Source organism: Vicugna pacos, chromosome X (genome assembly GCF_048564905.1).
Source record: "Vicugna pacos chromosome X, VicPac4, whole genome shotgun sequence".
Taxonomy (NCBI): Eukaryota; Metazoa; Chordata; class Mammalia; order Artiodactyla; family Camelidae; genus Vicugna; species Vicugna pacos.
Window position 1 is genome coordinate 38,832,237 of NC_133023.1, and position 22,537 is coordinate 38,854,773.

The 22,537-nt window shown below is 46.9% G+C and overlaps 3 protein-coding genes across 6 annotated transcripts in view; 1 reads left to right on the forward strand and 2 right to left on the reverse strand.

Annotated features, from left to right (window-relative positions):
• Nucleotides 1-582: 582 nt before the first annotated feature.
• On the reverse strand, nucleotides 583-10,556 carry LOC102545595 (vesicle transport protein SFT2A). The gene is given in 3 exon segments (XM_031672464.2): nucleotides 583-1,246; nucleotides 1,248-1,321; nucleotides 10,497-10,556. Coding segments are annotated over 3 exon segments (624 nt in total). The 3' UTR covers nucleotides 583-756.
• Nucleotides 10,286-20,822, forward strand: ARAF (A-Raf proto-oncogene, serine/threonine kinase). 3 transcript variants are annotated; one of them, XM_031672421.2, is made up of 16 exons: nucleotides 10,286-10,402; nucleotides 11,695-11,891; nucleotides 12,065-12,168; nucleotides 13,103-13,205; nucleotides 13,299-13,453; nucleotides 13,566-13,664; nucleotides 15,001-15,157; nucleotides 15,268-15,295; nucleotides 15,375-15,520; nucleotides 15,630-15,832; nucleotides 17,786-17,962; nucleotides 18,063-18,109; nucleotides 18,639-18,757; nucleotides 18,993-19,124; nucleotides 19,927-20,061; nucleotides 20,247-20,822. In XM_031672421.2, the coding sequence occupies exons 2-16, from the start codon at nucleotides 11,796-11,798 to the stop codon at nucleotides 20,379-20,381; spliced, it is 1,836 nt and encodes a 611-aa protein (XP_031528281.1). In that variant the 5' UTR covers nucleotides 10,286-10,402; nucleotides 11,695-11,795; the 3' UTR covers nucleotides 20,382-20,822. The 3 variants fall into 3 exon arrangements, with proteins under 3 accessions (XP_031528281.1, XP_006213489.2, XP_015102740.1); XM_006213427.4 differs by having other exon boundaries at nucleotides 10,298-10,402; nucleotides 11,737-11,891; XM_015247254.3 differs by having other exon boundaries at nucleotides 10,298-10,402; nucleotides 11,737-11,891; nucleotides 15,016-15,157.
• Nucleotides 20,816-22,537, reverse strand: part of SYN1 (synapsin I) — a 41,654-nt gene continuing 39,932 nt past the window's right edge. Inside the window, exon 13 of one of the 2 annotated variants that reach the window (XM_072956229.1) lies at nucleotides 20,816-21,838. In XM_072956229.1, coding sequence (XP_072812330.1) covers nucleotides 21,811-21,838 — 28 coding nt within the window. In that variant the 3' untranslated portion in view covers nucleotides 20,816-21,810. Of the gene's footprint in view, nucleotides 21,877-22,537 lie in introns of both variants that reach the window. The other variant, XM_015247256.3, reaches the window with a different exon arrangement.

A 22,537-nucleotide genomic window follows, 5' to 3' on the forward strand; every position in this document is an offset into this window, starting at 1 on the left:
TTGTGTAATCTAGAGGAAAGAAATGTTCCCAGATTCTTATCCTTGAACGAGAAATATGGTATATTTAAGCTTCAGGAGTTGCCATAACAAAATACCACAGACTGGATGCCTTAAACGGCAGAAATTTATTTCTCACAATTCTGGAGGGTGGAAGTTTAAGATCAAGGTGCTGGCAAAGTAAATTTCATTCTGAGACCTCTTCTCTTGTCTTGTAGGCAGTTGCCATCTCACTGTGTACTCACATGACCTCTTCTTTTTTTTTTTTTTGCTGTTTTTCCAAGTGTGGGTTTATTTCAAAATTGTAAAGATTTATATATTATTTTTATTACATATAATACACAATTTTTAGCTTAAAGTAAAAACTTTCACATTTACAGTTTTTATTTTAAAAAGACTTTTTTAAAATGTAGACATTTTAAAACCGCCAGAACTGAATCTATCTTGCAGCACAGGTCTATCCTTAAATGTTCACATCTCAAATGTTGCTTAGAAAAGATTAAACAAACTGGCTAAAAATCATTTACAAATGGCAATGATTAAAAATGTCATCTTTGGAAGAGCACATTAATGGCAGACACACAGTGAGTTTAACGTCACAAGCATTTAAGAGTTTAATCAGCAAGTAGTTTTTATCAGGACACAAATGGTCTTAACCGGTCAGTGCGCTTGTTTTGAGTGACTACTGTACCAGGAAAAGTATACTTCACCACAAACAGAACATCAACTTTCAAATGGTCTTTTCAGAGTTTCTGGTTTTCAACTCAGGAGTGAAGAAAAGCATTTAATTACTGCATCCCTTGCGTACGGGATGTAAGACAGGCTATACCAGGTCATCGACAGGAACTGCAATATGCAGAATAGTAAGGCCAGCCCCTTCTTGTGCCACCAGAGAGCAGCACACAGGGTAAGTACAAAACACAGAAGCATAATAATCGTTGCAAGCAATCGTGTTGTTTCAAACATTTTCTTCAGCTGCTTCATGGGCCCCATTAAAAAGCACGTACTGGCTAAGGCAGCAATATTTCCAAAGGTATAAAACACTGCAAAAAGCTTTATGCCACCAGGAAGCCACAGCAATCCAGTTCCGAGGATGGAGAAGAAGATGCCGCTCACGAAGCAGATGGCGAACCACTTCAGCCTGGTGCTGAAGCTGAGGGACGAGGCATCCAGGACCTGCGCGGTCAGGCCCTGCTCCTCGTCGTCCTGGCCGCTCAGGACCCGCCGCAGCTTCTCCACGCCGGCTCCCGGGCCGCAGCGGCGGCCACTCGCTCGCCCGCCCCTTCCGCCCGCGGAGAAACCGGAACCCGAGCCCACAAGACCTCTTCGTTGTGAAGCGGAGGAGAGAGGGAAGAAGGGAGGGAAGGAGGAAGAGAGAAAAGAGAGAGAGAGGAGGGGAGAGAGGGAGATGGAGAGAGAAAGCTCATAAGCACACTTCGGTGTCTCTTCTTATATGGACACTTACCCATCTGATCAGGGCCCCACCCTGATATCCTCATTTAACCTTAATTACTTCCTTAGAGGCCACATGTCTAAACACAACCGCACTGCAGGGGGTTAGGGCCTCAGCACGTGAATTTTGAGGGGACACAACATTCACTCCATAACATATGGTGAAGATGCCTTCATTCTCATCCATAAATAACGAGCTGAATGCATTTGATGCACTTGTTCCCTGTAAATATATTGGTAAAATCTCTTTAAATATTAAAGCTAAGGATGGAATCCCACAGCTTAGTAAAAGTTTTTCAGATGGCTCAGAGAATATTCTCTCTATGCCTGAAGGTATTTATGTTTCCCATAAAACAGCTGATTGAGAGAAATATTGTGCTGAGACGTATTGTATACCTAGACTATTTCTATATCAAGCATTTAACTGCTAACCTAGAATTAAACCCAGGAATAACAGACAGGCCTTCTCAAGAGGAAGGATGCTGTCTGCAGCAAAACTTCTCCTGCCAATGTGAAAAAAGGAGAAAATGTTTCAGGGAAACAGCAGCGTTTAAAGAGAGTTTAGCCAGAGTTATGTTGTTATTTTGGAAAAAGCACTCAAGGTCTTGGTTTTGGGGATTGTGTGGAGTCCTTAAGAAAAGGAGCAGACACTTCTGCTTCCAGCCAAGGTTAAGTAACAGGTAACAGATATAACTTCCCATCTGAAAGAAGAAAAAACTCCCAGACAATATAAATGAAACAATGTTTTTTAAGACACTGGATATTAGGCAATGAAGGAGAGTGATCCCTGAGAGATGGGAAATAAACAAGGCGAGCCCTGCGCTTGCTCAGCTTACTGCCTTGAGACAGTTTTCAGGCTGAGCAATGAGATATTTCAGGCCTGAGAATGAGATAAAGCCCAGTAGACTCCTTGAGTTGAGAAGATTTCCTGGTTGTGATAGTAACTACAGTTTTTCAAGATGTTACCATCGGGAGAAATTTGCAAGAGGATACACGGCCTGCTCTGTGTTATTTCCTACAACTACGTGTGAATCTACAATTATCTCAAGATTAAAAGTTTAAAAAAACCTTAATTTGAAAAATAACAGAAATAAAAGTGCTTTCAGATATACAAAAGCTGAAAGAATTCATCACTACCAGACCTGCAGAACAAGAAGTGTTAAAGCATGTCCTTCAGGCAGAAGGCAAATGATACCATATGGAAATAACCAGGACCTACAGAAAGGAATGAAGAACATTGGAAGTGGTAACTACATAGGTAAATATTCAAAATATTAAATATTCAAGTATTCAATATTTAAATCTCCTTAAAAGATAATTGCCTGTTTAAACAAAGATAATAACGTATTATGGGGTGTATAACATATGTAAAATTATAATGCATGACAATAGTATATATCTCAGCAGTTACAACCATAGTATAAATCCCAGGAGGGCAGAGATGGAAGTATATTATTGTGAAGTTCTTATACCATATATGAAGTGGTATATTGTTACTTGAATGTAGACTATGATAAGTTAAATATGTTTACTATGAAACCTAAAGCAACCACTAAATAACAAAGAATTATAACTTGTAAGTCCACAAAGGAGCTAACATGGAATCATCATAAAAATACTCAATCCAAAAGACAGTAGAAAAAGAGATAAAAGGGCACAAAGAACAGTTGGGACAAACAGAAAATGAATAGTAAGATGATAGACTCAAACCTAACTATATCAATAATCACACTGAACTTAAATGGTCTAAACACCCAAATTAAAAGGCACAGATTGTCAGATTGGATAAAAAGGAAAGACACTACTATATACTTCCTAAAGGAAACACACTTTAAATATAAAAACAGAAATAGGCTAAAAGTAAAACAATAGGAACAGATACATTGTGCTAACACTAGTGAACACTAGTAGAGTGACTATATCAATATCACACAATGTAGATTCTAGAGCAAAGAATGTATCACAGAAAAAGTCATCTCATAGTGGTAAATTAGTTAATTAATCAAGAGAACATAACAGTCCTAAACATTCATGCACCTAATAACAGCGGATCAAGATACATGAAGCAAAAACTGAACTGCAATAAGAAAGAGAAATTTTAATACCCTTCTTTCAAAAGCTGATAGAACAAGTAGGCAGAAAATTAACAGGGATATAAGTAGATGTGAACAACACTGTATTGTTCTCTTCAAGCTGCCATAACAGAAAAGACTGGGTGGCTTAAACAACAGAAGTGTACTTTCTCACAGTTCTGGGGGCTGGAAGTCAAGTCCAAGATCAAAGTGTTGGCAGGTTTGGTTTCTTCTGAGGCCTCTCTCCTTGCCTGCAAATGGACATCTTCTCCCTGTGTCCCCACATGGCCTTTTCTGTGTGTGTGTGTGCTCCTGGTGTCTTTTCCTCTTCTTACAAGGGCACCAGTCCTATTGTATTAGGGCCTACTCTTCTGATCTCATTGAACTTTAATTACCTCTTTAAAGGCCCTGTCACCAAATATAGTCGCATTGGGGGTTAGAATTCAACATATGAATGTTGGAGGACCACAATTCAGTTTATAACAACACTACTAACCAACCAACTTGACCAGATTGACACTTACAGACTAATCTACCCAACAACAGCAGAATACATTCTTTTCAAGCGCACATGGAACATTGACCAATATAGACCATATTTTTGCGCCACAAAACAAGCTTCAATAAACTTATAAGGGTTAACGTTTTCCAAAAAATAAAGCCAAACAAACAAACAAAATCCAAGCTATGGCTTCACTGGTGAATCTACTAAATATTAAGGAGGAAATAATAACAATTCTACACAAACTTTTCCAAAAAACTGCAGAGGTGGCAGTACCTCCCAACTCATCCTATGAGGCCAGTATTATCCTCATACCAAAGTCAAAGACATTACCAGAAAAGAAAACTACAGAACAATATCCCTCAGTAATATAGATGCAAAATTTCTAAACAAAATTTTGGCAAATCAAATTCCATAATATATTAAAATGATAATACATTACGACCAACTGGGATTTACCCCAGAAACGCAGGATTCGTTTAACATTTGAAAATCAATTACTATGATTCACCACAATAATGACAATGACAAAGTAAAAAAAAATATGGTTATCTAAATAGATGCAGAAAAGAATTTCCCCAAATCTGATGCTCATTTTGATTTAACAAAAAACCCTCCCAGAAAATTAGGATAACAGGAAACTTTACAGGGCATCTGGGAAAAGGGAAAGAAAGGAGCAGAGCTCCTCAAGGCCATAGCACTAGTTGAGCTGGGTACCTGCAGGCCCCCAGGATTGCTCAAACATCTGTCAATGCTGGGGTTGAGCCTTCTGAAATGAAACTAGCCTTCATATTGGAGTCTTTGGGATGTTTAATCTCTTGTTAGCCTGCCAGCGTCCTTGAACTTGGATTGTACATCAGGTTCTGCCAAGGGACATAGATCTTTGCTTTGATACTTTAACAATATCAGTGGTGATGATAGTGATAACAGGAATAGCTAACAATTACTGCATAGCCACTAGGCATTAGGCACTGTGTAAAGTTTGATGTAGATTAGTTCACGGACTCTTAGAACAACGCTATGACGGAAGTACTTTTAAAGAAAATATTAAAGATAAAGAAACAGACATAGAGAGAGGAAACAATTTGTCCAAGGTCACACAGTTACATAGCAGGACATAGGGATAACTCACACACTCTAACTAGACAAATGGTCAACTCCTAAGGCATTTGGGGTAACTTCAGAATTGGTTTTTTTGTTTTGCTTTTCAGAAAATCTCTAAAGGTAGTAATAAAATTTTAATTTTTTGCATATCAAATTGTAGAAATTGTATATCATTTTAAATATATTTTATTGAAGTATAGTCAGTTTACAATGTTGTGTCAACAGAATTTATTTTTCATACCACATGATGGTACACAACATTTACATGGGTGGCACAAAAACTACAAGGAATTTTTATATATAATAAGGACTGAATATACATATAATGTGTCAAGGATGATATATTGGGGGAGGGTATAGCTCAGCGGTAGAGTGCATGCTTAGCATGCATGAGGTCCTGGGTTCAATCCCCAGTTCCTCCATTTTAAAAAATGATATAGCAAAGACCATATGTGAGTCATTTATCCAGAAATAATGAAAATTTACTTGGGGTACATTTGTCTGAAATCTCATTTATGATGGTTTTATAAATTGATTAAAAATTTATTGAATATGTATGAAGTAAACCAACAGATATTAAACTTTTTTTTTCCACTATGATGGGCCTGTGGGTCAATGTATAAGTGCTTGGAATAAATACGCTAATCTTAGAAATTTTTTACCAAATGCATCTCTGATCAAAACCAAAAGCAGACATTTCAGAATCACTTCCTTTGGGGAAACTGCTTTTTGTTTGTTTAATTAATTAATTAAAAAATAAAATTAATTGCTGACCATATTGAATTGCAATCCCTATCAAGGGAGCTACCAGGGAGGGCCAGAGATGTATGTCACTGTTCATGGCACCTCAAAGATGGCTCCACTACTCAGTTTGTAGGTTCATATTGATCCCTTTGCTTAACTATTAAATATTTTCATATTTGAGTTTTGCTTTATTTCTAAGAAATAAACATACCCACCAAAGGATTTCATCATCAGAGTAAATATTTAATAACAAAATTACAAGACTTTATTTGGTTTGATTATTTTTTCTTTTTTACCCCAGCTTTACTGAGAAATAACTGTCCTTTTTTTTTTTCCTAAACTCATCTGATCCTTGGGTTGGAAATTGAAAATATACAAACCTGCATGTCTGATTTTATGAAAACATGGAAGTATTATATATAGCATATAAAGAACTCTTTAAAATTGATTTAAAACAATCTGTTGGTTTAATAGTGTGTTTCGTCAATTTGGATCACAAATTACCAAATTTTGAATTTTGAAAAATTCAAAGTACCACTCAATGCATTTTGTTAGAACAGACTTTTAATAAGGAAAATTAATGTTGCAAGTAGTGTTCCGGTTCACTTGTAAGTTTCCCACACTTCTGACCCCGGGGTTGTATATTAAAAACGTATTCAAGGACTATTCAGAAGTGGAAACTTCCATACTCCGCTTTAAATGGAATAGTTACAGTTGCATTGCCACTTACTTAAAAGTTGCTGGTTTGCAGCAAGTCTCAGGCCTGCACCACCTCCCATTGGCTAGGAAGGCCCAAAGCCCACCTCCTGTGCGTAGCTACTGGTCTGATAGTGGCTCCTTGGAGTCTGAAAGTTCGCCTGAAAAGCTCTCTTTTCACTCCTAAACCCGGGCGGTGAGGAACAGCCTATCAATATTCGCGGCATCCCAAAGCCCGCCCTACACTGCATTGCCATTGGCTGTCCTCGCTGCCTGTTAGGGGTCGGGAGCTCAGAGTGGCTGCTTGCAGAGCCCTGCGGTGGTCTAGAGGAGCTGATAGTTGAGGGCGCTGACTTAGGACTGTCGGGACGCCCGGCCAAGTCTTCATCTGTCCCTGTGCAAAATGTGTATACGCGGTTCTCTCTCCTGCAATGGGTTGCTGAGAGGGAGGCAGTGCGATGGGATCTCAGAGGTGGCGTTCTCCAGGAGGATGCAGGGGCGAGGGAGTAGTGGCCTTGAGAAATGGGAGTGTTTCGGAGCAAAGCCTCAGACACGTAGGACTGCTGGGGTAGATCCAAGATTCCTTAGGGTGCCCCTGGCTTGAACCCTTGTTCAACAGTTTTGTTGTTGTTGTTGTTGTTGTTGTTGTTGCTGTTTTGTTTTGTTTTGTTTTGTTTTTACCAAACTTGAATTCCTGGAACTCTCTCTGCGCTGTCTCTCCGTAAAGGCAGCTTGAACCTCAATTTGCTCAGCTATGATATGGGTAGCCTTAAAACAGCAGTCGGTGAACACTTAAGATTTTGAATGTTTTTCAGACACGTTTCTCAAATTTAAAACCAACAGTAACAAAAAACAACAATCAACTTAAAATTCCTTCAAACTTATAGGTGGATAATTTCGAGGAGGGTGTCAGAAAACCATCATTAGCTAGTTCGGGTTTTAATTTTTGTTTTAATACGTGCTGCTTCTGATGATTTTAATGTGATGATTAAAAACTGAACTGAAATTCAAAATACACTCCCTTTGCCCACGAAATTATTCTTTCTCCTGGTAAGCATTTTGGAGCCCCCTCACCAAGCTGCAACTGGAGTTGTTCCTGATCCCATGTGGTGTTGAGGTGGCCGCCAGGGCTCCTGCACTGAAAGATAGGGGTGCCTGCTCCAGGGATCCAATTTCAGAACAGAGAAGCTTTATAAAAAAATCCTCTAATAAGAATTTATAAGAGATCAAATTTTACATACAATAAAATATGTCCATTTTCAATATAGAGTTCAGTAAATTTTGACAAATACATACTGAACAGCCCAGTCACATCCAAAAGTTCCTTCATGCCCTTCCCAGACATTCTCCCCCAAGATGACAACGAATTTGATTTCCTTCACTACAGATTATATTTCCTGGCTTAGAATTTCATGCCAATGGAATAATCTAGTATTTCTCTTTTGTGTCTGGCTTCTTTCACTCAACCTTATGTCTGCGACCTTCATAGACATATGAAGCAGTTTATTCCCTTTCATTTGCTAAGCAGTATTCCATGGTCCCATTGTTGTGATTCTTTGTCAATTCTGTTGTTGGACACTTGGGATGTTCCCAGTGTTTTGCTATTATGAACAAAGCTAATATGAACATTTGACTACAAGTTTTTGTGTGGACATACTGCAGTAGCGTGCTGTGTGGCTGGCTCACTGGAGCTGATTTTGAGAATCTCAACTCTAGCTCAGTGATGTCATATTAGTACATAGTTTGAAATAAGCCGGGATGGGAGTATTTACACCATAGTTGGCAAACGTTACAAATTAGAGCTATTTTCCTCTAGAGAGCTGGTGGGTATACATTTACCAGCACGCCATTGAGCATGTGTTTTCATATTTTTTGGAGTAGATACCTAGGGGTAAGATTGCTGGATTGCGGAGTATGTCTATGTTTAACTTTATATGAAGCTGCCAAACCGTTTCCATAATGGATGAAACATTTTATATTCCCAACAGCAATGCATGAAAGTTTCAGTTGCTCCACGTTCTCATCAATACATGGTATTGCCAGTCTTTTTAACTTTAGCCGTTGAATGGTGAAGACCCGCATGGAAGAGGGGCAATGGGAAATGAAGGTTATATGGCAGCCTAGTAAGTTGAACTTTTGTCTCTCTCCTTATAGACAGAGAAAGCCCTCAATAAACACAAGCTGAAGCATTTTGAGCACCCCTCTCACCTAATGCCCTTTCTCTGATCTGTTTCATTTCATCGCAGAGGAATGCTGAGGCTTCTAACGGGAGAAGGTAGTCATTTCAAACACAACAGGCCGTTCATTCTGTTCGGGAAATAGTTGAAAATAAAATCTCATGCCAACCCAGTGAATCTTCTCCACAAAGGGAGAAAAGAATGAAATACTTTTATTATCGAATAAGCATTAAACCAGACCGTGATGTGCCTCACAAGCAATTCACTTAAGAGATTTCGGAGAAAGAAAAAAACTTCATCCTTTTTTATAGCCAGGCAGATACAACCCATGACATACATGTTCTCAAGACAGATGATAACTTGGCCTCAAGAGAACTTGACACCGCCATTTGCTACACACAGTTCATCTCAAATTCACCTGGTCATTGGGGTAGCCATTTGCCTTTAGGCAAAGGAAAAATAAAACACAGATCTCTTTGACAAGCAGGTGATGACTTGAAGCCAGCCGCCTAGGTCGAATTCCTAGGGACTTGGGAGATAGGGTGCTATCTCCGTTGATGTTTACATTTCAAAGAGATGGCTCCCAGGCCCTTAAGAACAACATTCCTGAGTTGTAAAACTGGCTGGAGGCCTTTTAAAAGAATTACATTCCTCTAGTAGGGACGGAGAAAGAATTCACATGTTTTCTAAAGGAAATACTCTAAGAAAAGGGAGGATGGAGAGACTCTCATGTGTGAAACCAGGGAAAATTCAACTTTTTAAAAAATGGTTATCGTCTTTTTTTAAAATGGATTTTCTTTTTTTGAGGGGGTGGAGGCATTGGGAGGTAATTAGGTTTATTTATATTTTTAGAGGAGGTACTGGGGATTGAACCCAGGACCTTGTACATGCTAAGCATGCGCTCTACCACTTGAACTATGCCCTCCCCCTGAAAATTCAACTTTTAAAAACTTTGTGTTTACCCTACAATGTCCACACGCTTCCCTGCGTTATGCCCTAGTGCAGGTCCACACTTCCCTCCCTTCTTCACCTTCAACAAATCTATGATTTGTTTTTCAAAATCCTTATCAACTCCATTCCTGAAGGAAGCCTCACAAAACAGCAGGGCCAGACCCCCAGCCCCTGCCACATTATAGACCCCCTGTTGTCAAAGGCTACAGTCTCTTAGAATTGGAAAATGTTGCAGCTATTTGGTCTGATTCCAACCCATTTCAGAGACAGTGAAACTGAGACATAGGACAATATCAAATGGGTACTTAGGGCGCCGGGTCACTGGAGCAAAAAGGGCGCTTCAGGACTCCCCGCCCAGATTCAGAAACCTCTAAAGTCAGACCCAAGTGCACCCCCCCCAAAAAAGCCCTGCTTTATTCCATCACGGCACGATTGGGGTTAAAGCCCCTCGCACGCAGGTCTCCTCCCGACTGCGCCTGCGCGAGTCAGGACGTGCGAATTTGCCCTAGCAGCCCCTCCTAATCCGGAACACGACCCACATTCCGCCGGTCCTGCCTTGACAGGCGTGAATCTAATCCAATAAGGATGGAGGGCTGAGTCCCGTGGAGCCAATGGCTAAACTCCGAGGGGCGGTGGAGGCGGACTCCGCGAGGAAACAAGAAGACAGGCCCAAGATGGAGGCGGCGGCGGCCGTAGCGGCGTGACAGGTGAGGGCGGGCCCGGCAGGGCTAGGTTTCTGAAGCGACCGCCGGACACCGGCAGGGAGCCGGGACCGAAAGCTCAGGTCCAGGATGGCTCCGCCTGGGCCCCGGTGCCCCCCGCCCGGAACCGGAGGAGTGGTTTGACCCGGGGCGAGACCATCGCCGACAGCGGGGGGGCGGGTAGACTGGAATAGGGGTGCAAGCCTGCGGGGGATGGTTTCGCCCGTCGCGTGTGGCAGCGCGCCTGCGCAGAGCTGGAAGGCTCTCGGTGGGCGGGGCCGGGTCGACTGGGGTTTGGGTTGTGGTGTGTCCTGCCTGGAGTCCCTCTTAACTTCTCTAAGGTATCTGATGACCCTTCCTTACCACCAACCGGAATACGCGAAGACGCCGCTCACTCCTCGCTTTCCTTGTTCTGGATCAATGTCTAACCCACTAGGAGACTGTTTGAGGATTCCCCCATTGCTCCTCTTTAACCCTCCCCAGCCTCCTTCCATTATTACCAGTACTATGTCTGCGACCCCTTCATTAGTTGTGAGGGAGAATTTTGGAACGCCCTCCGTCCCACCCCCACTTTAACCCCATTTATCTCCCCTCAGCCATGCCTGGTGATGCATTATTATCCTCCTTTCCCCCATGACAATGTCTGGTGACACCCGTTATCCACTCTTCTCCCCAGTCTCTAGTGACCCCTGTTACATCTCCCCCTCAGCATAGTGTCTGCTGAGCCTCCATGAACTCCTCATCACCGTCTGGTGACTCCCACTTGCCACCTAACACAGTATCATTGAACCTACCATCATCACAGCCCAGGGCTAAGGGATGTCCACAGTGCCCTTAAGGACATTGTTTGGTGCAATTTCCATTTCCCCCAGACTGTGGGCAGTGTCTGATGATCCTCTGTTAGTTCCCCATCACCCTGTCTGTGACTCCTCCTACACCAGAGTATCTGATAACCCCTCTTCTCCTTTAGAAAGCCAGGACAGCCTGTTCATGTCCATTATGTACCTGACACGCCCCAGTGCAGTGCGTGCCGACTTCCCCGTTAGTCCCCAGCACAGAGACTTATGTGCTCCTGTGCCCTCTGGGACAGTGTGTGCTGCCTCTCATTCCGTCCTACCCCCCACCCACCCCGCCCTATGTAGTGAATCCGAGACCTTGTCACTCAAGTGTGAGACAAACAACAGGAGGGGCTGAGCAGAGGAGGAAGTAGATCCCTTGGGCTGCGTGGAAATTAGGCTACAGGGGGTGACGTGGAGCCCGGAGACTGAGTTTTTTGTCCTCTGCCATTTTGCTTCCAGACTATCATCACTGGGCCTCTGAATTCCTCCTCTGTCTTCTAGGAGCCCCATGGCACCTGCCCAGCCCCACCTCAGCCCGTCTTGACAAAGTCCTAGGCTCCATGGAGCCATCGCGGGGCCCCCCTGCCAACGGGGCCGAGCCGTCCCGGGCAGTGGGCACCGTCAAAGTGTACCTGCCCAACAAGCAACGCACGGTGGTGAGTGTGATGGGAGCACAGCTGGTGAGGGGTGGGCGTGGATCCGGTTATAAGTCTTGGATCAGAAGGGTGACAAGGGCTGGAAGGGGGCCTTTGCAGAGGGCCGAGGGGAGCGGCTGGGGACTTCGTCGGGCACTGACTCCTCATATCTGCGCGCACACACACACACACAGGTGACTGTCCGGGATGGCATGAGTGTTTACGACTCTCTAGACAAGGCCCTCAAGGTGCGGGGTCTCAATCAGGATTGCTGTGTGGTCTACCGGCTCATCAAGGGGTAAGTGTGGCACCCCGGCCCCCAACTGGGCGCCCAGCCTTCCCTCCCCTCCTTAGAGTCATTCGATTCCACTCTACTGTAGAGTCTCTCATAATCTTCCCTTATTTCAGTGAATCCGTGAGTCCATCCCACTTTTGTCTCATTACTTTGTTAGTTCGTTTGTTGGCCTGGAAGGTCAGCAACTTACCTACTTCTTGGGCTCCAAGTCTTCACCACACTCTGTCTCCTCCTCCCAGAATTCATGTTTGTCCTTTCACTGTTTTATCAACTTGTCAGCTCTCTCCTTCCTCGGTTTCCTCATTCTCTGTCTGCTGTGTGGGCCTTGCTGACCTTCCATTTATTCCTCTGTTCTCGGGTTCTTAACTTTTGTATTCCATTCACACATTGCTTTTTTAAAAATTGAAGTATAGTCAGTTTACAATGTTGTGTTAATTTCTGGTGTACAGCATAGTGATTCAGTTATATACATACTCCTTTTCATATTCTTTTTCATTATAGGCCATTACAAGGAATTGAATATAGTTCCCTGTGTTATACAATAGGACCTTGTTTATCCACGCAGTGCTTTTTATTTATTTCAGGGCCTCACCAGCTGCTTTGTTGGGGGCTTGCTCAGTACTTCTGAGATTTAGTTGTTTCTACACTGTTTCATTTGCTCCTCGGCTCGTGATTAAAAGCATGGACTCTTCACACTGTCCTGCCACTCATCATCCCTCGTGGCTTTGGACAAGTCACTTCATCCCTCTGAGCCTCAGTTTCCCCATCCGTAAAATGGGGGCAAGGAGAGCACTAGTCCCCCGAGTTGCCCTGACGAGAATGAAACACGTCATCTGTTACTCCATGAATGGCAGGCTTGATGGGACTTTTAGGGGTTTCCTTCCTCCCCACGGCCCCTGTCCACCCTCCCACTCACTCCTTTCCACGCCTTCTGCAGGCGAAAGACAGTCACTGCCTGGGACACGGCCATTGCCCCCCTGGATGGCGAGGAGCTCATCGTGGAGGTCCTCGAAGACGTCCCGCTGACCATGCACAATTTTGTGAGTTGAGGGTAGAGACGGGGGGCAGACCGTGGGTGTGGCGGGGGGGGCGTCCCTGACCAGGCCTCACCCTTCTCTGCTCTGTGGCAGCAGGTACGGAAGACATTCTTCAGCCTGGCATTTTGTGACTTCTGCCGTAAGTTTCTGTTCCATGGCTTCCGCTGCCAAACCTGTGGATACAAGTTCCACCAGCATTGTTCCTCCAAGGTCCCCACAGTCTGTGTCGACATGAGTACCAACCGCCAACAGTGAGCCCGGCCTGGGGTGGCTGGGGGGATGGGGAGGATGGAGGCCCGGCCACGAGGCTTTCGCAGACAGCTGACCCACCTTCCCTTGCTTTATACCCTTAATGCTCTCAAGGTTCTACCACAGTGTCCAGGATTTGTCCGGAGGCTCCAGACAGCATGAGACTCCCTCGAGCCGCCCCCTGAATGAGCCGCTAACCCCTCAGGGTCCCAGGTAGGGGATGCCTTAGCTAAAGGGCTGCTGTCAGGAGAAAAAGATCTGGAGGCCCCTGTAGACCACAAGCCATACTTTATTCATTTGTTTACTTGACAAACATTTACTGAGCGCCTACAAGTGTGAGTTTAGGGCATGAAGCTGTGGAGCCTTGGGCAAACCGCCTAATCTTTCTGGGCCTTAGTTTTCTCATCTGTGAAGAGGGGATAATGATACTTTTACGACATAGGGTTCTGGTGAGGATTAAATGAGTTAAGACATGTCCAATGCTTAGGACAAGATCTGCTACAGGATAATAAGTTCTTATTATTAATTACAATATCTACCCACCTATATATGTATCTAACTACCTTGTTAATTCTTCCAGTATAACCATGCTCAAGCCTTTTCATTTTGAAATACATATTATTTTGTCATAAATTCCCTTTCACTTCTCCTTTATGTTAAGATTATACTGTAGCATTTCAATGTTGAAGTATATTATTGCTCTAATATGTCATAAGTTTATATAATATGCATTTTATGTGTCTATGTATTTTATAATGTCTATATGTACGTATGCTATTGTATAATGTGTTATGTTTATACTATTTTCATATAATGTGAAACATCAAACATTTTTATGTAATATAAATAAAAACAGTATATATATAAAATAGTAAAGTTAGGGCATTATGTATTTTTAATTATGGGTGTATGTGAGTTAATTACCTATGAATTGCATTTTGGGATAGTGAAGGAAACATTAAGGAATATTTTGGGGACATCATATGTATAATATGTATCATCTATTACACATATGTGCATGTGTAGCATAGATAATGTTATTATATATACTTAAAGCATTGCCATTTTAATACAGATACCATCCTGTACATTATATAATGCATAATATATTTGAATAGTACATATAATTATACAATATTATATATTGCTCTTCTTCCGCTATCTGCATGGCTTGCTCTGCCTGCTTTAAGTCTTTGCTCAGATGTCACCTGCTCAGGGAAGCCTTTCCTGACACCACCAGTGACACTTTCTGTCTCCTTATGTTGCTTTATTGCACCTGTCACCATGGGACATAGTAAATATTCTTTGTCTTTTATTTCTCTCCCTACTGCCGCCAGCCCCGTGAGGGCAAGAACCTTTATCTGTTTGGCCACCGTTTTATTTCCACTGTCTCGAATGGTATCTGGCACACAGCAGGTACTCAGTAAATGGTCTGTGAATAACAGTAATAACAGTGGACGTTTACTGTGTGTGAGCTAGACGCACACGTAGGACAGGGGCAGGGGGCGGCTTTACTGGTTCTCTAATTCAGCCAACGGTGGTTTCACAGCCTTTCCCCCGCCAGCTCCTGCACCCAGCACCGCGACCCCGAGCACTTCCCCTTCCCTGCCCCGGCCAACGCTCCCCTCCAGCGCATCCGCTCCACGTCCACCCCCAACGTCCATATGGTCAGCACCACAGCCCCCATGGACTCCAGCCTCATCCAGGTTGGTGTTGAGGCGGGGTGGGGGTGACACAGGAGCACCAGGCAGAGGAGAGATTGCCTCCTGTTGTCCACTTCCTCTCTCCGACTCCCATCCCTCTTCTCTTCTTCCAGCTCACTGCCCAGAGTTTCAACACCGATGGTGAGCCCCCCACTGCCTCCGCCCTGAGCCCCCCACCCCACCCCACCCGGCTCCACTCACATCCCCCCCACAACTGCAGCTGCTGGTAATAGAGGTGGTGGCGATGGAGCTCCCCGGGGGAGCCCTGGCCCGGCCAGCGTGTCCTCGGGGAGGAAGTCCCCACATTCCAAGTCCCCTTCAGAGCAGCGGGAACGGAAACCCTTGGCCGACGACAAGAAGAAAGTGGTAAGCTCTGGGACAGGGGTGGGGGCGGGTCGCCTTTGGTGGGGGCTCCACAGGCTGAGCGATGAAGGATGTGGACAGGCCCCTGAGATGCCACCCGTGTGGCCCACAGAAGAATCTCGGGTACCGGGACTCGGGCTATTACTGGGAGGTGCCACCCAGTGAGGTGCAGCTGCTGAAGAGGATCGGGACGGGCTCGTTTGGCACCGTGTTTCGCGGGCGGTGGCATGGTGATGTGGCCGTGAAGGTGCTCAAGGTGGCCCAACCCACAGCTGAGCAGGCCCAGGCCTTCAAGAACGAGATGCAGGTGCTCAGGTGAGATGGCTCGCGGGTGTGGACAGGGGCGGGGGGGGGTGGCGGGCATGGCCTGGGGGCCTCTCTGAGGAAAGGCCATGCTGGGGGCACCTCCTGCATAGTACCTGTATCTGTGTCGTGTTATAACCGGAATCGTCAATTGTCTGTCTGTTTCCCCCTGGGAAACGGATATGTCTAGAGGTCCTCTGTTGATGTTATCAGTTCTGTTTGGGTAAATATTGATATTAATTAACGGCTCTGCCTCCAAAATGAGGCTCTTCTCATTGGCCTGCTGTGAAACGGGTATGGCCACAGGCCATCACGTGTGTTGCCACCACATGTGTTATCCTGTGTACTTAGGTTAACAGAGTAATGCGAATGTTATTGAGTGTACTTACGATAATGGCATAATGTGAGTTAACTGCATCACCAGGAAGGCATCTGCCTTCTCAGCTTGTACTGCACTGTTAGTATATGTTTATCATGTTGCCTTCTTGTTATTAATTATAATAATACAGTACTTTAAAGAGCCAGATTAACTATAATCAGAACCATAATTTAATCATTATTTGATTAATGGTTGTAGTTGGTCTGCTTATTTCTTTATTTTGTTAATTGCTCTGGTTAATTCTTTCAGTAAGCATTTCTGTATTGTTCTTTTTTAGGGGTGGGGAGGTCATTAAGTTTATTTATTTTTTAATGGAGGTACTGGGGATTGAACTCAGGACCTCCTGCATGCTAAGCAGGTACTCTACCACTGAGCTACACCCTACCCTGCTCTACCTAACATATCATTAATACTGTATTCATTAACTTGCGCTAAGCCCTGGGGCTTCCTTTTTGCCACCCTAGTTACTCCCACTCCTGGGATTGCCGGTGTGGGCTTTTCCCCCCGACAAGTGGGCGTGATTATGATATAGAGTTAATGTTATCAGAATTCCTTGTGCTATTTTTAATATTCATCCTCACAATGGATGCCGCAGTCAGAAAACTCTTAGTCTCTGCTCCCCTCTGGGAAATGGCAGTGACTTGAGCAGGCTGTGAATTTGCATTGTGTTAGTATTGAAACCAGAACTTGACTGCTATGAAGAACGCTCACTCGTTCTGTTTTCCACTCTGACATGAGCAAAATTGTGGAGCATCGTGGATGTACTTTTGCATTTATGTTACCATTGTAACTGTAGTTAATACTTATGTAGGGGATGAAGGTTTTCTTCTGAATGAGGGTGGCTCTGTTCACGCAGGATTGAGTTTCTCTGTGAGGTAGACCAGGTCCCCCATAGCGATAATAACAAGGACTGCGACATTTTCAGGGCACTTGGTTGTGTTGGGCTGTTCAATGCACCTCACAGGTTATTTACTCACATACTTCTCCCAACATCCCTGTCTGGTAGCTCATATAATTACCACAGTTTTTCAGTTGAGGAAAATGAGGCACAGAGAGGTTATGTGTCTTCCCTGAGATGGCACATGAGTACCCAGGGAAGCCTGGATTGGAACATAAGATCTCATTTGCATCCAGACCCCCCAGGCTTGTTACCTTTAAGCTTCTCATGATTAACAGGATATAATCTCACGTCACTGATATTTTTATCCAGCATTTATCAGTATAATGTTGACATATCACTGGAGAAGGTTGGCTTTCCACTTTCTCATCTCGTGAAATGGTCATAGGCTCAGGTCAGGGTCAGTGGTGTGCCCCTAATCAGTAGTGGGTGAGGGTGGTACTCCCTCCCTCCTGCTTTTGTTGGGAGACCTGGATGAGGAAGCTCAGGACATAAGCCCCCAGGATGGAATCACAGCCCAGCAAACAGATCTCACAGATTCATTGAATCTGGCCATACTCGGGCCCTGAGCCTCCTGGAAGACAGGGTAGCAATGTTGACAGAAGGCAGCAGTGAACAGCGCCGTTCTCGATGCTCAGAAAGTTGCTATCTGCCCTCCCTGCCCTGATACCGCCCGCCCTGCCTGCAGGAAGACGCGGCACGTCAACATCTTGCTGTTCATGGGCTTCATGACCCGGCCGGGATTTGCCATCATCACACAGTGGTGCGAGGGCTCCAGTCTCTACCACCACCTGCATGTGGCCGACACGCGCTTTGACATGGTCCAGCTCATTGATGTGGCCCGGCAGACGGCCCAGGGCATGGAGTGAGCATCCTGGCCCAGGGACTCGGGAGAGACTGGGGGACCTGGGGGTGGGCAGAGGCAGTAGCCCCCAGATAATTTGCCACCTCTTCTACCCCCACAGCTACCTCCATGCCAAGAACATCATCCACCGAGATCTCAAGTCTAACAGTATCTCACTGTCCCTGTCTGAGGGCTGGGGTAGGGTGGGGGGTGCCTAACAGGACGAGGGCTTAGAGGAATGGCTCTTGTGGGGGGCTCTCTGGGGGTGAACAGGGAGGGGCACGTGGGGCAGTTCCCTTTGCCGGGTGCCAGAGCTGTGGCTGGTGAGGGGCCTTTAATGGGGGTCTCTTGGTCAGGAGTCAGAGTTGGGGCTGGTTCAGGTGCTGTTCTTGTGTGTTGGGCTGTTCAGTGCAACTCACAGTTTAGGGTCTGAGGAGTGGCAGTTTGGGAGGACATTATGGGGCGTTTCTGGTCCAAATCACAGGCATGGCGGGTATGGATACCATCAGAGGAGCTTCCTAGTCAGGTGTCATGGGGGGCTGAGTGTAGGGGGCATTAATTGAAGCTCCCCACCCATATCAAGGTTGTGGTTAGTTCGTGTGACATTGAGGGTCTTCTGGTCAGGGTTAGAGGCATGACTCGTGTGGAGGCGTCAATCAGGGCGAGAAGCATGGCTTTTGGTCCTTGACCCTGGTGGACATCTTCCTACACGAGGGGCTCACGGTGAAGATCGGAGACTTTGGCTTGGCCACAGTGAAGACGCGGTGGAGCGGGGCCCAGCCCTTGGAGCAGCCCTCGGGCTCGGTGCTGTGGATGGTGAGTTGGGCCAGGCTGGACTGGGGGCAGGTAGGGACATAAGCTGCTGGGCTATGATGTGGGAGGCTGAGTGGGAACAGGGATGCCAGTGCCAGGTGTGGGGGTCTGGACCACTCATGCTTCACCTCGTGTGGCTGGCTCTGAGTTATACCCAGTGTGGCTGATGGGATCTGGGACTATGGACCAGTTGTTTGCTGACCTCCATGTTCCTCCTGTTCGGTCTGGCTTATTGAAGGCAGCTGAGGTGATCCGTATGCAGGACCCAAACCCCTACAGCTTCCAGTCGGATGTCTACGCCTATGGGGTTGTGCTCTACGAACTCATGACTGGCTCACTGCCTTACAGCCACATTGGCAGCCGTGACCAGGTGAGCCCCACACCTTACCCGCTGTCTCCCAGGCCAAGGGATCCCATCAGCCTTCAAACCCCAGACCTCCTTCTTTGCACAGACTGAGAATGCCACAATTCCCCTAGAAACTGCAAATATTCTGGGCTGAGAACTCCCAGAATCCCCTGGGTCTCCTGTACCCAGAATTGCCTCCTTCCCCTACATCCGCAATCATCTGGGTCCTCAAAGTCCAGAATCTCCTGAATCCCCCATACCCGGAGATGCCCAGAAGCCCTCTGGACCCCTAGACACGCACGGCCCTCTAACCTGGGTGCTCCAAATCCCCGCAGCCCAGAAACATTCCATCTGTGCTTCTGGGATCCTCACAGATGCCCACAACCATTTGGGCCTTCAGTATCCAGCAGGCTTCGGTATCTGGAACCCCCAGTACTTCAGGCTCCAGACCCCCACAGAAATATAAAGTCCTGAGGGCTAGAATCCTTTAGCCCCCTTCAGACCCAGAATTTCATGTTTCCCCCAGACCCAGTACTTTCTAGGTCCCTAAGCCCCTTAGAAACCTGTGGACCCATAACCCTCTGGGCCCTGGACACTTACAACTCTTGACTTCCCCTAAGCTGAAATCCCTCTGTTCTGTAAGCAGAGAATCCTTCCAAGTCCTCAGAGACCCAGAATCCTTAGAGCCACAAGATACCCACAATCCTCTGGGCCCCAATACCCAGAATAACCCAAAAAGGAGCCCCCAAGTCCCTCAAGACCCCTAACTCCCTGGGCTTCCCAGCCCGGACTGCCCCAATCAGCCCATTCCTCCCCGCCCCAACAGATTATCTTTATGGTGGGCCGTGGCTATCTGTCCCCGGACCTCAGCAAAATCTCCAGCAACTGCCCCAAGGCCATGCGGCGCCTGCTGTCTGATTGCCTCAAGTTCCAACGGGAGGAGCGGCCTCTCTTCCCCCAGGTGGGCTGGGGAGGAGGTCTGGACACCCTGGGGAGGGAGCCTCTGAGGAGCGAACGTGAACCGTGTGTGTGCAAGGCTCCAAGGTGTAAGACGTGTGTATGCGATTCCTCGTTAGGCTGAGGTTTGGGGGTGCTGGGGTGCCCACGCGGCTCTGGACACCCCTCCTCACCCACCCCTGCCCCCAGATCCTGGCCACGATTGAGCTGCTGCAGCGGTCACTCCCCAAGATTGAGCGGAGTGCCTCCGAACCCTCCTTGCACCGTACCCAGGCTGATGAGTTGCCTGCCTGCCTACTCAGCGCAGCCCGCCTTGTGCCTTAGGCCCCACCCCCAGCCACCAGGGAGCCAATCTCAGCCTGCCACGCCAAGGAGCCCTGCCCACCAACCAATCAATGTTCTGTCTCTGCCCTGATACTGCCTCAGGATCCCCCATCCCTGCCCTGGGAGAAGAGAGGTTCCCTATGTACTTTTTCAGTTCTTCTGGAATTGGACCCCCAAAGCTGGAGACCCCTGCCTCCTCCATAGTTTGGTTTCCTCTTGGCTTTGGGGATACTTCTAAATTCAGGAGCTCCGCCATCTCCAATGGCTGGGATTTGTGGCAGGGATTCCACTCATAACCTCTCTGGAAATTTGTGCCTGATGTGCCTTCCACTGGATTTTGGGGTCCCCAGCACCCCATGTGGATTTGGGGGTCCCCTGTGTTTCCCCCACCGTTCAAGGACTCCCTTCTTTCTTCACCAAGAAGCACAGAATTCTGCTGGGCCTTTGCTTGTTTATTTTGCTTCCCGACTCTTCTCATGGGGTTCAGAGCCGCTGAGGGTGAGGGTGAGTCCAGGCAAGGAGTGGAGGTCAGGGGGAGGTGCGGACCACACAAACAGCGCCACTGCACGCATCACCACAGGCGGCACGATGAACGAGGACCACATATGCCAAGCACGGCACGAGAGGAGGCCACGTCAGTCACAGACACAGACATCACGGCAAAGGTGGGGAAGTGGGGGACCACTGGCCTTCTGTGTGCAAAGGATTCTGGGAGGATGGGTGGAGTTTGCATATTTAAAGACAGCTGTCAGAGGCAGGAAAGTGGGGCAGGGGTCCCTGGGGAACTGAGGGGGTCCTAGCAGCGGGAGGAGCTCCCAGTGTGTTGAATGGGGGTGGTCGGGGGGTGAAGGGAAGTCCTTGTGGGGCTGGGTGGTGGCATTGGAAGGGGTGGATCTCCAGAGATGGGAGATCTATAGAAAGGGTCTCAAAGGTAGGAGTTTCTTAAGGGATGGGGAACAAGGTGTGCTTGAGAGATCTGGGACCAGGAGTGGGGTTTTCCAGGGATTTCAGGGCCCCAGGAGGAGTTGCCTGGTGTTTGGGAGCTCCCAGGAAGGAAAACACACTCTGGGGGGACCAGGAGTGGAGGTCTTCAGGAATTCGGAGGTTCTAAAATGGAGAAGTACGTCTTGAGGTGACCGGGAGTGGGCTTTTAAAAGGACTCAGGAATTCCAAATGTGAGAACTGGATTTAGGACCAGGAGTGAGGTTCCCTCAGGGATGTGGGCATTCTGAGGAGTGAGAAGAGGGATCTTGGCGATCCAGGAGAGAGCTTCTCAAGGGATGAGATTCCAAAAGTGAGAAATGGAGTCAGGCCCAGACAGGGGTTGCCCAGGGATTTGGGGGTTCTCAGGGTGGGGTGTCAGTCGGAGAAGAGGCTGGCGAAAGACTTCCTCAGGCTGCGGATGGTCTCAGCTTTCACCTCGTCCTGGCTAAGGCTGGGCCTGGGCGGGGCTGGCTCTGGAAGGTTGAAGGCATTGGTCAGAGACTGGGATTTGCTAGAGAGAAACAAGGTGGAGGCGTGGGAGGAAGGGGGGAGAGGAAGGGAGGAGGGGGAGAGAAACACAATGTTACCCCAGGCCCGGCCCCAGCCCTGCCCCTCTGGTCCTGGGGCTGTGCCTGTGACCCTCCCACCCACCAGCACGGGCCTGGACCCTGACAGATTCTCAGGAGTAGGGAGCCCCAGGCCAGGCTGGGAGGATCCAAGGTGAAGAAGCCTGCAATTGATGGGAAGAGTCCTGGGCTGAATCCTCTCTTCAAATTCTAGGCTAGACTGGGAAGAGTTCGATATAACGGTGATGATGGGCAGGGAGGTTTCCGGTCTAAGGGTGAGGAGTCCAGAAATGGGGAGCAGGACTTGGACCAAGGCAATCTAAAGGCAAGCAGTTGGGTGGGGCAGGGAGGACTTTTGAGCTGAGGAGGTCTGGAATGGAGCAGAAGAGTCAGAGAGGATGGTGTGATCTGGGAGGAGACTAAGGTGGACCAGAAAGATTTGGGGATGGACCAGAAGGGAGCCTAGTTGACTATAGAGTTTGGGGAACGACTGGGAAGAGAAATAACACAGGAGGACTATGGATTGGGCCGGGAGGAGTTTGGGGGTTCGGTCGGGGGAGTCAGGTGGGGCAGGAGGAGGATGAGTTTGGCAGGAAAGTACTGAGG